The sequence below is a fragment of the Cucurbita pepo genome, chromosome LG05 (assembly GCF_002806865.2).
Source record: "Cucurbita pepo subsp. pepo cultivar mu-cu-16 chromosome LG05, ASM280686v2, whole genome shotgun sequence".
Lineage (NCBI taxonomy): Eukaryota > Viridiplantae > Streptophyta > Magnoliopsida > Cucurbitales > Cucurbitaceae > Cucurbita > Cucurbita pepo.
Genome location: NC_036642.1, coordinates 5716669 through 5740873, shown reverse-complemented (window position 1 = coordinate 5740873; position 24205 = coordinate 5716669). Strand labels below are relative to the sequence as shown.

The window sequence follows — 24205 nt, the reverse complement described above, 5'->3', positions numbered from 1 at the left end:
AAAGAAAACGGGACATGCTACCGACCCTTGGTCATACTTAAAATAGTTCAAAATTATGAGTGTTCGACTGCTTTTGTAATGGTTATTAGTTGATGTGTACCCCGGTTAGTATTTAGTCTCTATAATTTAAATCAGTTGGTGCATACCTCGACTAGCATTTAGATCTTAAAACTTAAATGGGCATGTGGATACATAAAATAAAACTATGGAAGCAAGCTGTGAGATCCCACGTCAATGTGAAAACCTTATAAGGATGTGAAAATCTCTCCCTAACAGATACGTTTTAAAACTGTGAGGCTGACAGTGATACGTAACGGACCAAAGCGAATAATATCGGTCAACAGTGTGCCCTAAAGGGGGGTGGATTATGAAATCTCATATCGGTTTGAGAACGAACGAAGCATTCTTATTATAACGGTGTAGAAACCTCTCCCTAACAAATGCGTTTTAAAATCGTGAGGCTGACGACGATACGTAACGAGCCAAAACGGACAATATTTATTAGCGGTGGGCTTGAGTTGTAACACAAACTCATTTATTGTGTAGGTAGAGACATGCAAGGCTACAACAAAACCCATCATTCTTTATTACAAGGGTGCGAAACCTTTCCCTTAACAGTCGCATTTTAAAACCGTGAGGCTGAGGTAGATTGTGAAATCTCACATTGGTTGAAGAGGGGAATAAAAGTCGCATTTTAAAACCGTGAGGCTGAGGTAGATTGTGAAATCTCACATTGGTTGAAGAGGGGAATAAAACATTCTTTATTACAAGGGTGTAGAAACTTCTCCCAAACAGATGCGTTTTAAAACCGTGAGGCTAACGACGATACGTAACAAATTAAAGCAGACAATATCTACTAGCGATGGACTTAAACTATTACACAAACTCATTCATTCCGTAGGCAGAGCCATACAAGGCTACAACACAACCCGTCATTCTTTATTATAAGGGTGTAAGACCTTTCTCTAACAGTCGCGTCTTAAAACCGTGAGGCTAGGGTAGATTGTGAAATCTCACATCCGTTGAAGAGGGAAACGAAACATTCTTTATTCTAAGGGTGTGGAAACTTCTCCCAAACAGACACGTTTTAAAATCGTGAGGCTGACAACGATACGTAACGAGCCAAAGCAGATAATATCTACCAGCGGTGGGCTTGGGCTACTACACAAACTCATTCATTGTGTAGGTAGAGACATACAAGACTACAACACAACCCATCATTCTTTATTATAAGGGTATGGAAATCTTTCCCTAACAGTCACGTTTTAAAACCGTGAGGTTAGGGTGGAATGTGAAATCCCACGTCGGTTGAAAAGGGAAACGAAACATTCTTTATTACAAGGGTATGGAAACTTCTCCTTAACAGACGCATTTTAAAACCGTAAAGTTGACAACGATACACAACGGACTAAAACAGACCGTAACTACAGGCTCATCTAGAGCATACGAGGCTACAACACAGCCAAAATGGAGGTTGGAAATGGAGTTGACTGATCAAATATGGTGTTGTGGTGGTAGCTACCTAGCTTTAAACCCAAAATACCATAATTGAAAAATGCAGTCCTGTCAGTGTTGGTGCTGCTACCTTAGCTTAGCCATAGCCTTAGCCATAGCCACATGAAGTTAATACCCAAAGAGCCTTACAACACAAGCACCACCACGCCCAAGCCAACCCAACCCAACGCCATCCTTGGCTTCAATTATTTAAACCCCAACCATCCATTCATCACCTTGTTCAAACAAACCACATAGCCACACACAATCATAATGTTCCCTAATTATTTTTGCCTCTTCCTTTCTCTCTTTCTTCTTCACTTAACATCAATCTCTTCACATGTATAACACTCAATATCCTCCACTTAATCTAATTTTCTCCCCCTTCACTAAGCTTATATTCGTATTTTTACGTGTTTAATGTAGGTGTATATAGTGTATTTAGGGCACACCCGTCTCGAGGATGCAACTTTGACCTCCGAATCTCATCTTCGTTTGCTCTCTAAAGTATTTTCAAGGTCGATTATCTATATGTATGCACGTGTGATTCTTATTAACGTTAGAGGTGTATAATAAACAAAATGGTTTCCATGCAGTGAAGAAGATGGTAAACGAGCCATGTTGTATAGCTACAAACGTAGCTTTTCTGGGTTCTCCGCGAAGCTTAATGCAAGCCAAGCAATGACGTTATCGAGTAATTAATGGATCGAATTTGGTTAAGAATTCGATGAAATTTAAGTTAATATGAAATGGGTATTAGTTTATGAGTTTGATATTGAAAGGAATGCATGCAATATTGCCATGCAGAGATGGAAGGAGTGATATCCATATTCAAGAGTAAAACTATGGAGCTCCACACAACAAGAAGTTGGGACTTCTTGGGGCTTCCCATTCCTTCGTATAGCGGTAGTAGGACGTTTGATACACCACGTTCGAGTAAGCTGGCCGATGGCGACGACGTTGTTGTTGGCATCTTCGATTCAGGTCTTTGGATTAATTTGCATTATATTCGTTAATCATATGTCTCGTGTCTATGTAAGTTAAATTACAAATTTATTCTCTATGATATATGATCAAATTTGATTGTTAGGCATATGGCCTGAATCGGAAAGTTTCGAGGATGATCGGTGGATGTCCCCGGTTCCATGCAGCTGGAAGGGCAAATGCGTGAAAGCGTATAGATTCAACCCTTCATTAGCTTGCAATCGCAAGCTAATTGGCGCTCGTTACTATCTCAAAGGTTTCGAGGCCGAATACGGAGGACTCAACACAAGCGGGAACCCTGAGTTTGAATCGCCTCGAGACTTTTTGGGGCACGGAACTCATACAGCTTCAACGGCCGTGGGTGGAATTGTAGAGGACGTGAGCTTCACGGGGTCGTCACTCGGCAAAGGCATTGCTCGAGGAGGAGCGCCAAGAGCTAGGCTGGCTGTGTACAAGGTGTGCTGGGGAAAGGACTACGAAGGGAAGTGCACGGACGCAGACGTGATGGCTGCGTTTGACGACGCTTTATGCGACGGAGTCGACGTTATCTCGGCGTCGTTCGGAGGGTCGCCGCCGTTGGCTCCATTTTTTGAGTCTAGTAGTGCGATTGGGTCGTTCCATGGCATGCAGAAGGGAGTGAGTGTTGTGTTCTCAGCTGGTAACGATGGACCTTATCGTTCACTCGTTCAAAATGTGTCTCCGTGGAGCATTTGTGTTGCTGCTTCAACTATGGATCGAACCTTTCCCACTCAAATACTCATCCAAAACAGGATCTCTATTATGGTTACCTCTCTTCTCTCTCTCTCAAACAAAATATTATTATGACCTTATTTATCTTTTGGTTGATTATTATGTTCATTCTCTTCATCAGGGTGAGAGCTTGATCACTACAAACATAATTAACGCAAAACTAGCGAATGCGATCAACTATTTTATAGACGGGTGAGTTTGGATATCATTAGAGAAGCTCACGTCATTTTAAATTGAATCTCCTGTCGATGTCTTAAACAGAGATTAGACATATATAACTCAGTGTCAAAACATCCCCTCTTTAATAATAATACAATAGTTTGTTTTGATATTTTGTTTGGTTTGGTGTAAAATTCAGAGTTTGCGAGCGGCGAAGTATAAGGAAAGGTAGGAAATCGGGGGCAGGGAAAGTGGTGGTTTGTTTCTCCACGGTAGGCCCAGTTTCGATGGGGGATGCACAAGAAGCTCTGGACGCCATCAATGCCTCGGCTTTGATATTTGGTGCCCCGCCCACGCTGCAGCTCCCTGACCTTGATCTCCTCCCCACCGTTCGAATTGACATTACTCACGCAACTCAAATTAGAAACTTTCTTGCTGAACTGCCCAGGTCTCATTTACTTCTTCTTTTTCCTTCTTTCACTTATTTACCATCCATTCTAATTCTTATTTGTACTCGTGTTTGTTTCGAAGGCTGCCAGTAGTAGAGATCAGGGCTGCAAGAAGCGTGATTGGGAAGTCGGTGGCTCCGAGTGTGGCATACTTCTCGTCTAGAGGACCGAGCTCACTTTCGCCTGACATTCTTAAGGTACAAAATTTGATCCAGTTCCACAAATTTTATAGACAGTTGTGCAAATGGCAATTTGACACGAGTTTAAGAAAGTGCAAATATGACGGTCGTCTATAAAGCACGAGACCTAATGAATCTTGATTGATATTTATATGTTTGATATATCGTATCAATATGATTAACAACGGTATATCAATGATATGAGTGTTTCTTTCTTTCTTACTTTTAAGTGGTTGTTATATGATTATTTGGTCTATCGTTGATATGTCATATATTAATAAATTAAAAATAATAAGTCGGTGATAACTTGGTATCAATAACAAAAAAGTTAATAGCAAATAATAATGAGTTACTAATAACCATACACCTCTATTGTCTGGAGGCTAGCATATGTTGTCCTTTTTGGGATTTTGCTTTCGGACTTCTTTCGAAGTTTTAAAAATGCATTTACTAGAGAGAGGTTTCCACACCCTTATAAATTAATTATCCTCTTTGGACTTTCCCTTTTGAGTTTCCCCTCAAGATTTTTAAAACGCGTTTACTAGGGAGAGGTTTCCACACCCTTATAAAAGTGTCTGTTTCTCTCTTCAACCGATGTAGAATCTCACAACATCTATCACTAATAGACAGAAATAGTCCATCAACGATAAACATGAAATTTTTTTATCAAGTGATCTATCGATAATAGAAAACTATCACCGACAGACGTGTTAAATGGTGTATGATGGTCATTTTGAACACTAATGAGGGTATTATGTATGGTGCAGCCAGACATAAGTGCCCCAGGAGTGAACATATTGGCGGCATGGCCTCCAGAAACTGCTCCAACAGTGCGGCCAACATCGACAGAAGGAGAAAGCCAAAGGCAAGTCAAATGGAATTTCCAATCAGGGACTTCAATGTCATGCCCTCACATCTCTGGAGTCGTTGCCCTCATCAAATCTCTGCATCCAAGCTGGTCTCCTGCAGCCATTAGATCTGCCCTCATCACCACAGGTTAACCATTCCCGTCCTTTTCATTTTAGTCTCTAAACGTCCTTTTCATTTTAGTCTCTAAACTTTCAAATAACCAGTCTATTAACTAACTCGTGGCTCATAATTCATAATTCAGCCACCAAGAGAGACTCCACTCGCAACACCATCCTAGCAGGTGGATCCACGAAACCATCCGATCCATTCGACATTGGAGGTGGCCAAGTGAACCCATTGAAGGCAGTAAATCCAGGACTAGTGTACGACATGACAGCCAATGATTACATTATTTTTCTCTGCAATATTGGGTACACAGAGCAGCAAATCAGGATGATTGTGAACCCTTCTCCACAAACACTTGTTTGTTGTCCACCATTTCTATCCACCTCCATTGCCAATCTCAATTACCCTTCCATTACACTTGCAAACCTCAAATCCACAACCACAATCAAAAGGACTGTTCGTAATGTAGCAGAAAACAAAAATGCCATCTACTTTCTTAAGCTGAATCCTCCCAATGGAGTGCAAGTATTGGTATGGCCTCGGATTCTTCTTTTCTCTTGGTTTAGGCAGCACGTTTCTTACTACATCACCATAACCCCGCTCAAGAAAGCTCGTGGGAGGTATGATTTTGGGGAGATTGAATGGTCAGATGGGTTCCATAGGGTCACAAGTCCTCTGGTTGTTCGTGTTAGCAGCGCTAGCTAGTGTGCGACCGAATCACTGTTCCTTAACACAGCCAGTCTCCGCTACATAACAATGTTTATTTTATACATCCTCTGTAATAATTGCAACTGCCTTAGTAGTTTGGTAACTATGAAGTTGGGAAAGGCTATCCTTCCGGTGTAATAGCCATGTATCAATATCAAGAATAAAAGGGAAGCAGGACAAATATTTATGGGTTTGTTTGGAATTAAGTTGTTCATTGTTTTGGAGGGCCTGGGTGGATTTCTGTTGCTAATTGGTCCTTTTTTGCATCAAAATCTAACAAATTCCTTATCAGGGAATCGACCTTAACCCTGAGGTAAAGATTACAATACATGTTCTAAGTCCAGATTTTCATTTGATAAAATTAAAACTTAGGAGGTAAAGTTGATACACTTAACCGAAGTCTTTTGTAGGAACTATCTCCCTAGAAGAATTACACATCTAAAACTCCGTAGTACTCCATTTCCATGGAAGGGAAGTGCCCTCTAATTCCTTATCCATCCGGCCAACAGCATCTTAACGACTCACCACTTTCAGAGTCACTTCTTGCTTCTCTAGAGCACGAGTTGAGTCAAAATTTTTGATATCTTATAAAGGTCCTGAGCCACCCCAAGAGTTTAGAGTCATGTACTGACTACTTCCTTCACACGAGCATGAGTAGAATCAGTTTCTTGGATGTCCTTCACAAAGGTCCTAAGGCACCCGTTAATAATTCGAGGTGCTGCTCCGTCGCAGAATCGTTTTGCAAGATCGACGGCCTTCATCAATCGCCAGGAAAATTTTAAAAAACGGGATTGATGCAGACATCTATCAACAGATACAAGAGAGGATAACTGTGATCTTGTAGTAAGAAGCTTTAGATGTATTTACCTCGTTAATCACAATCTGATGCCTTGTTCCAACCACCGTTATTTCAGACATAGCCAGGTGAAGAATAGAAAGTTCCAGAATCCGTCCTGCTGGCTTGTCCTGAAATATATGAAGGCATGAGATGTATAATCTACGTCAGCATTATAAATTTTAAAGAAAGATTTTAAAATCCGCAATTTAAATTCAAGAAGTGCAAGTCCAAGCTCATGATCTTGGCCTACTCATGCAACACCAATGTCTGGATCATAAGAACATAAAGGCTGTTGTCAAGAACCCGCAAGATATAATATTCTGGAATGGTGATCCAATACATTTTGAAACCATTAACTATTTGCCGAGTCCTAAGACATTTACCACTAAGCTCAAATCGTTGACCATCAAAGCTCAGGGTTTCCAACACTCACGTGAGAGATGCAACAATACCCATCATTGAAATATGTTGCAGTTAGATTTGTGGTTCCACCCTTTCCATCATCATATACAGATTTTCAAATTTCTATAAGTCGTGCAAAAAGCATGCATATGCTATGACTAAGAGGCAAAGATCAATATGGGAGGAATTTTGTGTATATAATATATAAATATATATTCGTGAGTGTTCAGACTAGCTTGCACACACCTTAATTATTCTCACAAGACAACTATCTAATCCAAGACACCTTAATTATTCTCACAAGCTATACTACGTCTGGTTACCAAATAACTCATGAGATATGAATTTTAGGTAGGTAGCTACCATGACTTTGAACTCATTCCCTTTTAAGTATTATTATTTATATGGTCCTTTTTGACCAAGAGTATTATAGCTCCACAGCAAATGGTTCAACTTATAGTCCCAACTAGAAGAGGAGAAAAATCAGAAAACAAAAGTAGCATAAAGCTCTTTAGGAACCTTCCAAGTTGAAGGAATGACTTTATCAATTTTAAGCACGTGACTGTCCCATCTGTCCACAACTGCAACCAAAAGTTTTCGTGTAAACCTGAAAAACCATGAAGACGACGACTGACCTTATATCACCCAATAAATAATAACATTGATAAAATACATGAAATTCATACTCAATTTTCATCAGATCATCCTCTGCCAAAAGCAGGGAAATAGAAACCACATTTACCGTAAGATCAGTTTGCTGTAGACAACCTTTGGAGGGGCCGCAAGGACTTCTGCCTCTGAGATACAGTCATGCAGGAAACAGAACTTAGCTATCACTAAAAGCAATGAAATGGGACTTTGAGGTTCGACAGGACTGTATTTACAACTGTAATGAAAACATATAGAAGGAGAAGCTATAGACAGTAGTTTGTTAGTAATTACGATATGCCACAACAATTTATGTGGTGCATAAAGAGATAAACATCGCCAGATCGATATACAAATAGAAGTAAAACTTTCGCTTGCATATTTCTTGAAGAGTTCAAGCAATGTGTTATTGATTTTAGAACCAAATCTAGGTTAGTCTCCAAGAGTTAGCGTTCAAGATGTTTGTCAAAAAGTTTTTGTTCTCTACTGCTTGTTTACAAACTCCATCTAAAAGAAAACGATACCAACAGATCTCACGAGTCATGATATCACTTTGAATTGAAGAAGATGGATTTTTCCCTCAAATTCTTTTCGTACATGTTTTGAAGAAAAGGCATCTCTAATTGAAAGCAGAGAAGCATATAATATGCCCAATTGTGCTTTTAGAACAAAGTAATGAGTGAAATAAGGACAAATAATATACATACAAAAGCCACAAAACTATTTACCGATTGCAGAATCCTTTTCATCCTTACGTAGAAGCTCATCTGCTTCTTCAGCTGTTTCCACAGTAACTGGCGGCCCACCAAAGCTCATATGATTGTATTCCATCAATGATGTCTTGTCAAATTCATATCCCGGTTCTGAATTGTATGAATGGATAAAGTAAGAAGTTGGTGTCATTTTTGAGTTAAAGACGTGACTTCTATTTCTCAAGAACAATAAAAAAGCATCAAATTGTATATGGAGCAGCAGAGCACCACATCTCGACCAAAGATTACCTAGACGAGCATTCAACCGCTTCTCAAAGAGTCGAACTGGATCAGAGCCTTCTAAACAAGATGCATAAATAATTGACCTGTGATTGAATAATCTAGCAGGATTAGAATTGATTACAAGTCTTCAAATTAAACAAATTCTTGGAGCGTATTCCTAGTGATTAGACCAACTTTCTGAATAGGCAGACAGAAGAGATATCCATAAATAAATAAATATATATATATATATATAAAGGAAATAGTAAGTGAGAAGGAAGTTGTGGATCTTACAAAGCAAGCTCTCTAGCAGCTCTGGGGCTACAAAATCTCCCACTCTTGTCAATCTTTGGTATTGGTTCAATGGAAGAAACTAAAACAGAACTGCTTTCTTTACCAACAGAATTTTTGGAGAAAGAAGTAGAAGCGCGAAGCGAGGCTTGAGGGCAGAGGCGTGGCACGGATTCTTTTACATAGGGAACAATTGCACTAGTGGGGAATGGGAAACGGCATATTCCAGAAACGTGGGAGGAGAAATGAAAATTAGGCCTGAAGCACAGAGACAGAGCAAGAACAAAAATTAAGCATACCAAGTTAAGTCTAGTTTGTTGGAAATATGTAGAAATCATGGAGCATAGATCTTTACTTTTGAAAAATTTAAGAAGCCCAAATCACACTTTTCTTTGATCCATTTTACTTTCTTTAGGAAAACAAAACAAAACAACAAGAATACAATTCTTTGGCATCATAATTCACTCTTACCTAATGTCTAGTTCGTCAAAAGAGCATAAATTATCCATTAAATTTATCATAACCTATCATCAAACATATTAGCTTCGCTTCTATTTCCAATAGTGAATTCTAACATAGTCCATACATTGCATATAACCGCCATCTGTTCTAACCTAATTTTAGACTACAAAAGAAAGATTCAACGATGGCGTTTAAACTTTAAAGCAAATGTTACGCTTACAAGAATACAGAGCAAGTAATCAGTATGAAATGAAGAATCAAAGCACAAGCTATCCTCTTCATTTCAGAATTCAAATGGTTAGTGACCAAAGGCAAAGGATATACCTGGTAGCAATAACATTATCCAGTCTTGTGGGCAAAACCACCATTGATACAAGTTCCACCATGCTGGGCGCAGGAGAATTTCAAACCATATGGCTGATCCAATTCCGGTTGACCTCTGCTGAACGTGGAGGGTTTAAGCCGGGAACGAGGGGTTAGAAAGAAGGTGGAGAAGATGAAACAGAGAGTTGGAGGGAAAAAGATAAGGGGGAGGCGGGTCGGGTGAAGATAAGGCGGGTCGGGTGAAGTTTTTTTAAAATAATTTTATTTTTACTTAATATTAAATTACATTAAACATTATTATAAATTAATAAGTTCTATTTTAATATAAAATTTTATGTAATTTTATATTAAATTACCCGCCAGGTCGCTATTAATAATATAAGGACATTTTAGTCATTTTCTTAGATAAAAAATAAATAAATATATATATATATATATAATTTGAGGCAGATTCATATATAATTTTAATTTATTTTATTCTCATTATACTTATTCCATTAATAACATCATCATCTACAAATTACATAATTAAGAACGAGCGTTTGGAATCTAGCTCACAGACTGACTCCTTTATGAAACGAGCTTCTTCCCATATGCTAATTTCGACATGGAATTCATTAAAGACAGCATCAAATTATAAACGCTCTTGAAAATTTGAGCTTTGACGACATTGCCTCTTTTTTGTGGCAGCGTTGAATTTCTCATAATTTTGTAAGATAATGAATAAGAAGAAGAAGCAAAAGAATGTGTAGTGAGGTTGGGTTCGAGGAATGTATTTATAGGAAAAAAAAGGAGATTAAACGATTAAAAGTTCTTAATTATGTCTTAATTTTACGAGGTTTAATAAATATCTATATTTCTTTTAACGAATGAAAAATAAATTAAAATTTAATTAATTAAAAATATTTTAATAATTTAATTTAATATAAATAAATTAACTAATAATAAAAATTAACACCAAACAAAAATATTATTTATATATATAAAATTGTGTCCACTATTTTATTTTCATTTTAGAACCTTTTAAAATGGAGACTTGATTATTGGGTTGAAATATGAATACGTGGACGGCAAGGACGGTGTTCGTTTGACTTCCATCAATAAATTTAATTTAATTTTAAAGAAAGACTTGTACGTCGTTATCCCAAGTCAAACTTAATTTTAAACTCGTACGTATAAAAATTATTTTTACTGACGGTAAAAATAAAGAATGAATTTTTGAATAATAATAATAACACAAGCGTTGTTTCTTAATTTATTTTTATTATAAATAATATATTTAAAAATAGTATAAAATATATGAATACTCATAATAATATAAATAATATGGAATATTGAGTTTTTTTTTTTTTTTTTTTTATAAAAAATTATATTTGCTTTTCTCAACCAAAATAAAATGATAAATTAATAATGAGAGATTCCAACCAAAATAAAATAATAAATTAATATAAGAGATTCCAGCGTAATATGCAAGATCTCTTAATATGTTTGGTTCGTTTTGGGTCAATTCAAGATTTTGTCTAATGAAATCGAAATTTAAATCAAATTTATTTGGTTTTAGAAAATTAACCCCCGCTCTTATAATTTAAATTGGGTTGGTTCTATTGGTTTGATTGTTGGGTTCAATGTAAACTCTAATTCTAATTAAAATTAACTGGAGAGTTGAGTTAATCAAATTTATTTTAATAGTTTTATTTGATTTTTAAAATAAATTATTTAGTAAATTTTTTACATATTTCATATTAAGTGGAAAAGTATGTTGAAGTTAGTAACGAGTAAATATGAAGTTAGAAAATAATAGTTGAATTTTTTAATCTAATAACAAACAAATTATTCAATGAGTTCTGTCACAATATAGCTGTCTCTTAATAATTGTTGGATATAGATTTAATAATATGTTTATTCTCTAATAATCACTCGATACAAGAACAAAATAGTTTTACAATTCTTCTATCGCATCTAACTAATGGTATAAAAACTGTTAATCAAATTGTGACGTCTCATCAAATAATATTTCAAATAATCATACAATGGCATAGAAGGATACTAAAACCTTTCCGAATTTCTTGCCCAATCCCACGTTATGGCTTTGCAATGACAGGAGAATATTATATGAATTAAACTAAAATGACGTGTGAAATATATACTCCTTTTAGATTGAGGTATTAAATTTTATCGGTTAAAATAGTATGTTCGCACATTCTTTTTATACAAATTTAATACTAAACTTAATCCATTCACCTAGAGATGTCTATTTAACTTGGAAAGTTGGAGACCTGGCTTGAATGAGATGAAAAAACTCTATTTCTCTTAATTAGCTAAACGAAAATGAAAAAACTCTATTTCAACCATAAATTTGAGTGGAGTAAAAAATTCTATTTCAACCAGAAATCTGAAGAATTTTCTCTTAATTAGCTAAACGAAACAGACACGGAGACGATAAAGGCTAACCAATCCCACCCGTGGACATCACTACGTTCACTTATCATAGATAATCTCCTTTCTCCGATATGAAATTAAAATGTGCTGGAATAATAAACATAACCACATTAGGTCAATTTGAAGTAAGTGGAATATAATAATCACAATTCCAAGGTCGATGGTTTAATCTTCTTATTGAAATCGATACATTGATGGCTGCAAATGATAAAATCTTACAACATTTGTGGAAACTGGGAGATCAATAAACAATTACATTATGGAAATAGAAAGAAATATAAAGGCACAAGTACCTGAAAAAATTCACACAAGCTTTTGTGCGTTCATGTTCATGTAAATTCCTACACAAGAACCCAAATTACAAGATGTATGATGGAAGATACCCACACCTCCTCCTCTTTACATCAACTGAACTANAGGAAAAAAAAGGAGATTAAACGATTAAAAGTTCTTAATTATGTCTTAATTTTACGAGGTTTAATAAATATCTATATTTCTTTTAACGAATGAAAAATAAATTAAAATTTAATTAATTAAAAATATTTTAATAATTTAATTTAATATAAATAAATTAACTAATAATAAAAATTAACACCAAACAAAAATATTATTTATATATATAAAATTGTGTCCACTATTTTATTTTCATTTTAGAACCTTTTAAAATGGAGACTTGATTATTGGGTTGAAATATGAATACGTGGACGGCAAGGACGGTGTTCGTTTGACTTCCATCAATAAATTTAATTTAATTTTAAAGAAAGACTTGTACGTCGTTATCCCAAGTCAAACTTAATTTTAAACTCGTACGTATAAAAATTATTTTTACTGACGGTAAAAATAAAGAATGAATTTTTGAATAATAATAATAACACAAGCGTTGTTTCTTAATTTATTTTTATTATAAATAATATATTTAAAAATAGTATAAAATATATGAATACTCATAATAATATAAATAATATGGAATATTGAGTTTTTTTTTTTTTTTTTTTATCNTAATTTTAAACTCGTACGTATAAAAATTATTTTTACTGACGGTAAAAATAAAGAATGAATTTTTGAATAATAATAATAACACAAGCGTTGTTTCTTAATTTATTTTTATTATAAATAATATATTTAAAAATAGTATAAAATATATGAATACTCATAATAATATAAATAATATGGAATATTGAGTTTTTTTTTTTTTTTTTTATCATAAAAAATTATATTTGCTTTTCTCAACCAAAATAAAATGATAAATTAATAATGAGAGATTCCAACCAAAATAAAATAATAAATTAATATAAGAGATTCCAGCGTAATATGCAAGATCTCTTAATATGTTTGGTTCGTTTTGGGTCAATTCAAGATTTTGTCTAATGAAATCGAAATTTAAATCAAATTTATTTGGTTTTAGAAAATTAACCCCCGCTCTTATAATTTAAATTGGGTTGGTTCTATTGGTTTGATTGTTGGGTTCAATGTAAACTCTAATTCTAATTAAAATTAACTGGAGAGTTGAGTTAATCAAATTTATTTTAATAGTTTTATTTGATTTTTAAAATAAATTATTTAGTAAATTTTTTACATATTTCATATTAAGTGGAAAAGTATGTTGAAGTTAGTAACGAGTAAATATGAAGTTAGAAAATAATAGTTGAATTTTTTAATCTAATAACAAACAAATTATTCAATGAGTTCTGTCACAATATAGCTGTCTCTTAATAATTGTTGGATATAGATTTAATAATATGTTTATTCTCTAATAATCACTCGATACAAGAACAAAATAGTTTTACAATTCTTCTATCGCATCTAACTAATGGTATAAAAACTGTTAATCAAATTGTGACGTCTCATCAAATAATATTTCAAATAATCATACAATGGCATAGAAGGATACTAAAACCTTTCCGAATTTCTTGCCCAATCCCACGTTATGGCTTTGCAATGACAGGAGAATATTATATGAATTAAACTAAAATGACGTGTGAAATATATACTCCTTTTAGATTGAGGTATTAAATTTTATCGGTTAAAATAGTATGTTCGCACATTCTTTTTATACAAATTTAATACTAAACTTAATCCATTCACCTAGAGATGTCTATTTAACTTGGAAAGTTGGAGACCTGGCTTGAATGAGATGAAAAAACTCTATTTCTCTTAATTAGCTAAACGAAAATGAAAAAACTCTATTTCAACCATAAATTTGAGTGGAGTAAAAAATTCTATTTCAACCAGAAATCTGAAGAATTTTCTCTTAATTAGCTAAACGAAACAGACACGGAGACGATAAAGGCTAACCAATCCCACCCGTGGACATCACTACGTTCACTTATCATAGATAATCTCCTTTCTCCGATATGAAATTAAAATGTGCTGGAATAATAAACATAACCACATTAGGTCAATTTGAAGTAAGTGGAATATAATAATCACAATTCCAAGGTCGATGGTTTAATCTTCTTATTGAAATCGATACATTGATGGCTGCAAATGATAAAATCTTACAACATTTGTGGAAACTGGGAGATCAATAAACAATTACATTATGGAAATAGAAAGAAATATAAAGGCACAAGTACCTGAAAAAATTCACACAAGCTTTTGTGCGTTCATGTTCATGTAAATTCCTACACAAGAACCCAAATTACAAGATGTATGATGGAAGATACCCACACCTCCTCCTCTTTACATCAACTGAACTAAGACTTAACTTTTGATATAAAAATATGAAAGGAAAGAGAGAAAAAGAAAAAAAAAAGGGAAAAAATCTATATATATCTCGAAGAATGATTGCCATGGTTGCAAGCTGAACGCTTTTCAGTTGAGCAGATCCAAGGAATGAGCCAGGATTTCATGTTTCTAAGTCAAAATTGGGGATCGCAACAGTCAGATCAAAGTATTACTGATACTCTGCCAAACAAAATGGTCTTTTTTTTTTCTTTTTCTTTCTATAATGTTAGTTTTTTTTAGGTCCATCGCTCGGCCTCCTAGCTCTTGCTCTTACGAAGAACTGCAGTGGGTCGCTTAATCTTCATCCTCGTTGGAGGCGAAGGAAAATGGTTTGAACTTGTGGCCATCACCATGGTAGAATTTATTTTGAAACTCAACCCAATGAAGACGCAAGGCATGAAGGAAGGCACTAAGGGTCTCCATCATAAGAAGTATGAAAGCAGTGGCAAAGGAGAAAACAGCTAAACCAATCATCCGGATGACAAAGCTGTCATACCTATTGAATTGCCAGAACAGTATCAGTACCACAACATGACAGACATTCCATAAATACAATAATTTTGCCCACCCTAACCCCCTTTCATTTTGCTACTCTTTCTTGCTCTCCTTTTCCACAACTTACATCGGTGCAAATTTTAACTAAACTCGATCACTTGGCTGGCAATGGAATTGTACAAGATCTTTTGGAGCTCGTTTTTTTTACACCCTTCTACTACCAAAAAAAAAAAAAAAAAAAAAAAAAAAAANCTGGGTCGACTCCCTACCATTATCAAACTAGTCCTATTAGTACTCTAGGTTCTTAGGTTGCATATAATGTAAATTCAAGAGTAACTCAATTCCAACCAGACTTTCAAACTAGTACTTTTTGCAATTGACTCTATAGCTTCTTGAACAAACGTTGGTTTTTCGATCAAGTTTTGAATGCTTTTCTAGTCATATTGTTCTACTCTTTGTGCTCAAGAGGAGATAACTATGTGCCATGTATTTTACGAGTTTAAGAACCATTGTATTTCCTTCATTATGCATGTTTGAGGTGGTGACTATGAAGAATTATAATAAGGAAATTTTAAACTTACCCCCAAGCTAGGAGAAGAACTTTCTCATAGAAAACTGTTGACAGTTCTGAGTGCGCCAAGCTGTACAAAACAACAAATATAAGGCTCAGCTATCATCTATTCACATTATATTTAATTTAACTAAAATTTTGAAACTCAGCTACATAGTTGTATAATTATGAGATGGCTGGAGGTTCCCAAGAAATAGCGACAACACCATGGAGTACCTTAAAGCCCAAAGTCGAAGATATGATGCTGTATTTGAAACTGCACCCAAGACAAATTCTATGGAGTGAATCATTTGGTGAACAAAGATCTCGCTAAAATTGAAATCCTCTTGGTGTTCCTTTGCCGAATTAGGTTCCATCTCAAGATCTACCTCAGAGGATCCAAGCACCCCATAAGTACGACCTTGAAATCTCTGGAATGTATCATTAGGTAAGTAACTAGCAGAAAAATCTAACTCGAAAGGAAACAAATAGCAGCTTAACTAATCAGAAGACGACATTTTAAATCAATTCAAAAAGGCTGTCTGAGATACCACAGGAGAGTACTAAAAGCTGTAAGATCCAGCATACCTCTGTATGAATCTTTTTCAAGATAAAGGGCTTAGGAAAAAGCATCCAAGGCACTGCAACTATAGCCAATATCAACAAGATAACCTGCAATAGTGAGCATTACAAAGGTTAACATTAAGCTTACCTTGTCAGCAACATCAGAAACCAGAGCTAGAGATCATACTTGAAGTGGTCTTTGGCCCCAAAACAATTCGTTCTCTCCAAGATCATCAAATGGGCTCAAAAACATGTAAATCATCACATGGTAGAGGTCAGCTTGAGATCCAGTGCACCACTTGATGACAATGAGAAGAGAAAGATATCCAAAAAGGCTGTTAAGAAAGATCACTTGTGGTACAAACTGGTACCTGATAATATAGCATACAGATAATTTCTTTTTAAAGTGCGACAGAAATTCATTTTGAAGGAAGGACAAACGTGTTGAACTGAAGGAGAAAGTAGAGACCTGATATCAATTGAGCTTCCAATAAAACGTGCGTTAAAATAACTCAATATGATCCCTAAGTTCATTTGGGCAATACCCAACAAGATAGACAACTTCATTTTAAGAGAGTTCAGAAAAGGAAGTTCTGAACGACTTCCACGCCAACTCGGGTCAACACCAAACGGGTAGGCATCACGGTATTTAACTAACCCAACAGTGTGTGCATCACTGCCAATAATCAACAAAATTCAAAATCAACAAGTGAAAAACAATTAACAACCTTCAGAATAAACAGATACTAGATTGCCTCCTTAACCATAAAAATTATACAAGGAAACAAAGAATCACCTGCATGAATTATCTCGACACTTGTAAGCAGATGCACCAAATATATGATACGGAACAGAGAAGAACTCATTGTAGATCAACCCACAATAAATTGAAAAGAGGGACATCAAAAGAAGAACATAGCGTCCACCAAATAGCATCTCCATAAAGCTTCCTAATTTCTGGTAACAATGAGTTATGTATATTAGGTAATGTGAGACCAGTGACCACACATAGGATACCTAATTACAAAATAGGTAGTCCAGAGACCGGAGATGATTTGATATCTATTAAGAACCAGGTAGATTGCTGAAGCAAACTAATAACGTTCCAGAAAAGTACCTATTTCAGTTAAACAGTTCTCAGATAATTATTAAGTAATCGTCAAATTCAAACCGTTGTCATCCCAAAAGGTTAGTTTCTGTAGATGTTCCTCTCAAAGATGAGTGTCAACCAAAGGTGAAAAAATCCATTTGTGGATAGGACATGGTAGTAAAGACCTTTTTTGTCAACTTCGTCAACAGTTTTATTGGATTGGAATCAGAAGCAATGATTTTCTTAAGCATGCAGCTCTCTTAACTGATATGTAAGCAACACTTCATCTTGGTTGGCGATAATAGTGGAGGAAGGTTGGTCACACCCTTTAAGAACTCCCCGGGTGAGTGTTCGTTACAGCATCAGCTCCACAGGTGTTCTCTTTTCCTTTTTTTTTTTTTCAAGATAAGCAAGAGATAATCGGCAGGGTATGTTAATTGATTCTACGGATTTCTTTCATCTACACCGAAATAACTAACAATGAGGACAAAGAAATTTTATTTGAAAAAAACTTTTCTTTAAGAATGTTGGGTTCGAAAGGCAACTATTTTCTTTCCATGAGAGAGAAAATGAAATTCAAAAAGTATCGTGTTTAAAAACGAAACACAATTTTCAGTCAACATTTTCTGCAAAAAAAAAAAAAAAATAATAATAATAAAAGGAATTGAGCTTACTTGAAGAAAAAGATTGTTTACCTGATTATTGAGCTTACTTGAAGAAAAAGATTGTTTACCTGATTATTGAGCTTACTCTCACGAGCTATAAGAAATAAAGCTCCAAGCAACAAGCATATTCCATGACCCCAATCCCCAAACATCACTGCGAATAGGAACGGAAATGTAATAACAGTGTAAACTGCAGGATTTGCTTCTTGATATCTAGCAACACTGCAATCGCAAATTAGAATGTTACACTCAAACTACAATTAGTAGAACTAGATGTATAATAGATATGACGAGAAATGTATCTGTGAGACCATGCCCACAAACTGCAATTCTAATTAGTAAGTATATGTCGGCATTGAAGACAAAGTATATAATTTATCAAAAAACAATATGTACCACAAATTTAGTAGTTACAAGCCACGTAGATGCACCAAGGACCATAAAGGAGAACGATACAACAGCCTAATACTTGCACCGATACAAACACTGGCACATCATCGCACTTACTGCTCACAGAGGCCATTTCCTAATACGCCTCATCAAATCACTCCTCTAACTAGATGTCATCCTAAATAGTATTGTAATTTGGATTTCAACGACGGTCTAGAACCTACCTCAATGTCGTATTTTTTATTCCAGTTCACAATCCTTTCCGACTTTTCCCAAGATTTCCGAAGATGTGGATATTTTCGTTGTAATTTCCATAGATTCAAACCACAGTACCTGTCAATGCTGATATATTTCACTTATTCATTCTGCTTTGCTTGCAGAACGCGAAAAGCTTATTAGTTATTAAACTTATAAACAAACTAATCTAGGTTTCATTCTATAACTATTTTGTTTTTGCTTGTAATACTACTCCCACTTCTATATTTTTTTGTTTTGTTATCTACATTTTAAGAACGTTAACAAATGATCTTTTTTATAAGAAAACCTTCCCAAAATCTATGCTAAATTTTAAAAATAAAAAGTATTGTTTTTAGAAGTCTTCAAAATTTGGCTTCTAATTCAAGCGTATTTTTAAGAAAGATGAAAAAAAGATGGGAAAGACATCAAGAGTAAACAAGTGTATATTTAAAAACAGAAAAGTGAAAGCAAAATCATTATTAGACACAGCCTTAATATTTCAAATCTTGATAAGAAACTTACCCATAGGCATCAACAATTTCCTGAAAAGCATTTGTCAAACGGTTTGTTCTAAAATATGTAGGAGGGGATTCAACCGTATCCATCACATGAAATATTATGCCCACTTGTGAACTGCTATCAAATGTTGCTCGTTGAAGTGCCTCTTGAATCTACCAAATTATTAAGAATAAATTTTTTTGTACCGTTAACTAGAGAAAGGTTCCACGAAATAGGACAACAAACAATATGTTCAACTGCAAAGTTAGGTTAACCAATATCACAAAATATTTTTTAAGGTATTCGTGTAACAAGCTACCTGAGATTTTGCAAAGATTGGGCACCAGCCTTCTCCAACAAGACATTTTTTAGTGACATCAAAATTCAACATGTTCAGTGTATCATATACAGCCTTTTCCCTTCTTACCTGAGAAAAAATGGGAGGCCCATTAATTAGAAGCTTATTAATATGCAGACTTCCAAAATTGAAAGAAGTTTCAAATCAAGGGAGAAAAGTCACTCTATTACATCTTACCATATTCATCCATTTAATCAAGTGAAACCCCATCGATGCAAGAGCCTCATTTCGGTGACGGATCCCAGCATCTAAAGTGGCTTCAAGTTCAATGAGGCGAGATGAAACCTGCAGCCAAAAGCATACAAATTGAGGTGTCAACAATACTTTTGTGATGAAATAAATAAAAAAAATGTGCAGAAAGTTGCAGAATTAAGTTATATTAATTAATGTGTTTCAAATACTTAGAGCCAATGCCATTGAAAGTAGGCCAAGATTTAATTCCTTTCAAATAGTTTGTCATTGATGCATTGCCTATTCAAATAAAGGGACGGCAGAATGAAGTTCGCTATTGTTTTATTAGAACCAGAAACATATATTTTTCTCCAAATTAAGAAAGACGAAATATAGATCAACTATGCAATTTTTTCTCAACAACCTTTCAAAAAAGCAACTCACTTCTCTAGTTATCTTCCTCTGTTTGGTTATATCTTCAGGAACAGGATAGCAATTTGCTCCAAAAGCCTCACAGATCTTCAGAACTTTATTTCTGGCTTGCTCCCCAGAGAAAAACACTACAAATACTGTTTTCTCAACCTGCAATGATAAGCACATAGGCATAAATAAAATTCCTAAGTGAAAATATTTATTCCAAAAAATAGTTGATAAACGAGCTGGGAATTAGAAACATTTGTTTTCAAATAATTCACTTTCTCCACATGAAGACTAGGAAAACAAATTTCTCATTGGTATGGACCTAGTTTTCTTTGTAAAGTATGCTGATGAAACTTATTGCATGCAATTTTGTTCCCTGATTCCTTCAGAGAATTCTCAAAACAGAAGACATTTCAGAGTAAATGATGCAAGAGGCATCTGGTTAATAAACAATTCTTAAGGAAACAAAAGTTCAACAAAACACATCATTTCATGATAACTAGCCACAATAAAGCAGATGGGAACATGCATAAAAAGAAAAAAGGGGTTGCACAATATGCCTAAATCTTAAAACCAAAACAAGGCAAGAGTACGGAGAAACCATTTCCGTCGATATGGGATCCATGATCTGTATATCTGCTGGTGCCTGATTGAAAAGCATATTGCCCCTTGTTGCACGAAACAGCATCCTTTCAAATCTAAGAACTTTGGATTTACAAATAATACCACAAATAAATCTCAAACCAGATTGACTGGACGGTCCAGGTCTCATTTCCTACAAAATAATGCAGGTATCAGATTGCCTCGCATAGGAGTTGCATTGATTGAAGTAAGACAAATCTACCTCAAGTGGTAATCCATCATCAACATAGTTATCATTCATGAAAACATTTTCATTCAACTCCCTTTCTTCTGAGACTGAATGGCTATTACTGGACACCAGAAATACACTTGCCTGAAATTGCCAGATAAAAAAATATTAAAGCTGCCCAAAAAAAAAGTGAAAAAGATCAATAGCTGGTCTCAACTAATTTAAGTTCTAGGGATAAAAATATTATAAGATCACAGTAGTTCATTACCAAAACCAAGTTCATATTCATGAAAAAAATGAAGGGGAGGATAAAGATGTCGAGTAATTTACCTTTTGCAATACCATCTTGAATTCTAAGAGTTCATTATATGACTGTCGAAGTTTCTCACTGTTGGAATTCATTTCAATCAGTTCATGCTCATGATCGGCTAGTCGTATCTGACAATAATAAAACAAGGAAATTGAAATTAAATGCTGAAAGAAAGCAGTCCTAACAAGCTAAAGAGACCGTTTCCATTTATTCGTGTCAGTAAGGCTATATACTTTGAAATGAGATACGGGTTTGCAAACAATGTACAAGTGGAATCAAAACGCTTAAGAAGAATGAAAGAATAAAGAGGGGAGGAGTTCACCAACTCAGGAGGCAAGGAAAAGGCCTAATCAACGAAAAACCCCAACATTATAGATAATTTTCCATAAACAAAGTCTACAGAAGGAGCACAAACTTTCATTGAATTTTGAGTCCTCTATCAATATTTTATTGCTGATCCAGCTTTGCAGTAAAGCAGTAGACACCTATGGGCACCTTACGTAACCTCAAACTAATAAAGCATTTATTGAAGAGGAAAAGGGTAATGCTTGAAATCTACCTCTAACTCCTCTAGCTCAATGTGTTCTTGAAGGATTGGTCGAGTAGATGCCAGTACACCAGCTTTACTGATTTGATCTTTGAAAAATCTCAGCTTCCTTGACATCTCTGCACATCGCTTTACCTGTGAAAATCTCCCAAACAATAAAACAACTAGTATTTATGAGATGCAATCACGCGTAGACATGTTGAACATAAAAAGGAAAGTTGAAAATCAAAAGGTTAAAATAACTCGAGTGGCACCTAAATTAATAATATGTTATAAACCATTAATAGGTGGCTTCCAACATAGGGATTGTTCTCCAACAGTTGATAGGAGGGGGGTTGAATTCAAGAAGGAAAATCATTAACTAAAAAGAAAGTTCAATGGAATCCACGAAGAACCTATCAAATCTGTAAATAAGTCATGCACAGAAAGCAGTACTCAGTAAAGTTTGGAAGTGGACGTTGCAGAAAACTTATCAAATCTGCCAACATTCAGTTATGAACGATAGAAAACACTCATGTGCCATACGTTGCTCTTCACAAAGTATAGTAGTTACCTGGTTAACAAAGGTTCTCTGGAAAGGACTTTTGGCCTCGTTTAACTGCCAGGGAGGAAAAGAAAAGAAACATAATTAAAGTACGGTCCCCAGCATATTCCATGTTACCTCTAAAACATTTCATCAAACAGTAATTATCAAGCACTACAATTTGGCCCCCGACGCTTGATCCATTAGATTCTAAAATAGTCAAATGCACAAAACCTCCCCATTACGCATTCTATATGTCAAGGCATAAATCCAGCCAACTGGTGACTTGTGGTGCAATTCAGAAATCATGAAACCAGTAAACAAATTGCATAAAATTGAACATACTCTCACACATTGACTGGATTTGCATCAACTCTGAAGCAACCAAGCAAACCTACTAACTGACATTAGAGTTTTATAATCATCTGACCAAGTAAGAACTGAGAATTCAACGGCAAACCGGTAATCCCTCCCCGGAAACAATGATAAAACATAATGAACAGGCTTGAATCATGATGACCACGCAAAATTTTCAACAATTGCAGTGAAGAGAATTCGAAAACACAAACGCAACACCACGCAAATTTTGATATGAAACAAAATGACGTCAGTTATAGATTAGAACAGCAAAATTTGATATGAAACAAAATGACGTCAGTTACAGATTAGAACAGCAAAATTGGATATCAAACAAAATGACGTCATTTATAGATTAGAACAGCAGAATACGACGAATTGGAAACATACATCTTTAAATTGAAGGATGCCAAGCTCGCCAAGGTAAGAAATGGCTCGATGAGCGGACTCGACAGGGATGATAAGCTGAACAAAAGTCATCTTCTCAGAACGCATCAGATCCATAGGCGGTATATTGTCTAAAAAGTCTTCCATGATTGTTTCTTCCCGGAAACGAAACAGAAACCGTCGCCGGCGGTTTGAGATCTGTTCTCTCTCAGATCTGAAGCTCGGTTCCGCAGTCCCTTGGTCCGCGCGGGGAAGGAGAGTGAGATTTCTGGTGCGTCAATTCTTCAGTTTTCCGCTTGCAACTGCCATTGCAAAACGAAGAAAAATTTGTGTAAATTGAAATAAACGCTTTCTTAACGTCAAATCAAATCGTAAACGAATATGGTCGCCAACCGAAGCAATGCTTCCATGTAATTCCATTCATTGATCCGTCTAAGCTGCGACGTATAGAATACAATACATAACTATAAATTCGTTTCCTTGTTTTATTTTTTATTTTTTATTTTTTATTTTTTTTAAATCGACCTTTTTCTCATTATTTTATTTATAATAAATAAACAATCATTTCTTATAACCATATACAAACATCTCCCTAACATAACACGTTCTATAAATGTGAGACTCATGGCAACAGCTAAAACAAATAATATCTGCTGGTGGTGATTTTGATTTTGAAAAAAAAACTTTGAATCTTCACATGACAGATCTTAAGCATTACTTGTAAATGTGTAGAAACTTCTCTCTGACACATTTTATAAATCTGAGGCTCTAATATGTCCTAGGAGTAAGCTGAGCTCAATTTTTTATTTTTTATTTATTTTTAAAGTGAACTTTATATAACTTTATAGCATTTTCATATTCCATTATTGCTTTTTTATCTTTTTATTCTCAACCTCTCATCTTTAACAAAATTAATAGATATTTGGGGTTAACTTTTAAAATATTTAATTTGATTTTTTTTTTTTTTTTTTTTTTTTTTTTTTTTTTTTTTTTTTTTTTTTTTTTTTTTTTTTTTTTTTTTTTTTTTTT

At 34.8% G+C, this 24205-nt stretch overlaps 3 protein-coding genes across 6 annotated transcripts; 1 reads left to right on the top strand and 2 right to left on the bottom strand.

The window, feature by feature from the left end:
• Positions 1–1767: 1767 nt before the first annotated feature.
• LOC111795048 (subtilisin-like protease SBT3.18) lies at positions 1768–5880 on the top strand. The gene is made up of 10 exons (XM_023677278.1): positions 1768–1836; positions 1921–2012; positions 2082–2188; positions 2302–2478; positions 2585–3261; positions 3350–3420; positions 3587–3835; positions 3919–4033; positions 4783–5011; positions 5127–5880. The coding sequence occupies exons 1-10, from the start codon at positions 1768–1770 to the stop codon at positions 5693–5695; spliced, it is 2355 nt and encodes a 784-aa protein (XP_023533046.1). The 3' UTR covers positions 5696–5880.
• Positions 5881–6028: 148 nt separating this feature from the next.
• On the bottom strand, positions 6029–9826 carry LOC111794466. Its single transcript, XM_023676499.1, has 8 exons — positions 9638–9826; positions 8855–9109; positions 8588–8664; positions 8315–8449; positions 7681–7735; positions 7458–7545; positions 6566–6664; positions 6029–6453 (listed from the first exon to the last, which is right to left on the bottom strand). The coding sequence occupies exons 1-8, from the start codon at positions 9697–9699 to the stop codon at positions 6319–6321; spliced, it is 906 nt and encodes a 301-aa protein (XP_023532267.1). The 5' UTR covers positions 9700–9826; the 3' UTR covers positions 6029–6318.
• Positions 9827–14593: 4767 nt separating this feature from the next.
• LOC111794406 (V-type proton ATPase subunit a1-like) lies at positions 14594–23620 on the bottom strand. Of its 4 annotated transcripts, XM_023676390.1 has the most exons (19): positions 23570–23620; positions 23180–23478; positions 22463–22507; positions 21922–22044; positions 21383–21490; positions 21086–21196; positions 20843–21016; positions 20266–20403; positions 19828–19935; positions 19612–19719; positions 19317–19465; positions 18236–18389; positions 17209–17369; positions 16882–17088; positions 16600–16783; positions 16437–16520; positions 16086–16279; positions 15880–15939; positions 14594–15299 (listed from the first exon to the last, which is right to left on the bottom strand). In XM_023676390.1, the coding sequence occupies exons 2-19, from the start codon at positions 23321–23323 to the stop codon at positions 15098–15100; spliced, it is 2454 nt and encodes an 817-aa protein (XP_023532158.1). In that variant the 5' UTR covers positions 23324–23478; positions 23570–23620; the 3' UTR covers positions 14594–15097. The 4 variants fall into 4 exon arrangements, with proteins under 4 accessions (XP_023532158.1, XP_023532157.1, XP_023532160.1 ...); XM_023676389.1 differs by lacking the exon at positions 23570–23620 and having other exon boundaries at positions 23180–23563; XM_023676392.1 differs by lacking the exons at positions 23180–23478; positions 23570–23620 and adding an exon at positions 22778–23028 and having other exon boundaries at positions 21922–22054.
• Between the last annotated feature and the right edge of the window lie 585 nt (positions 23621–24205).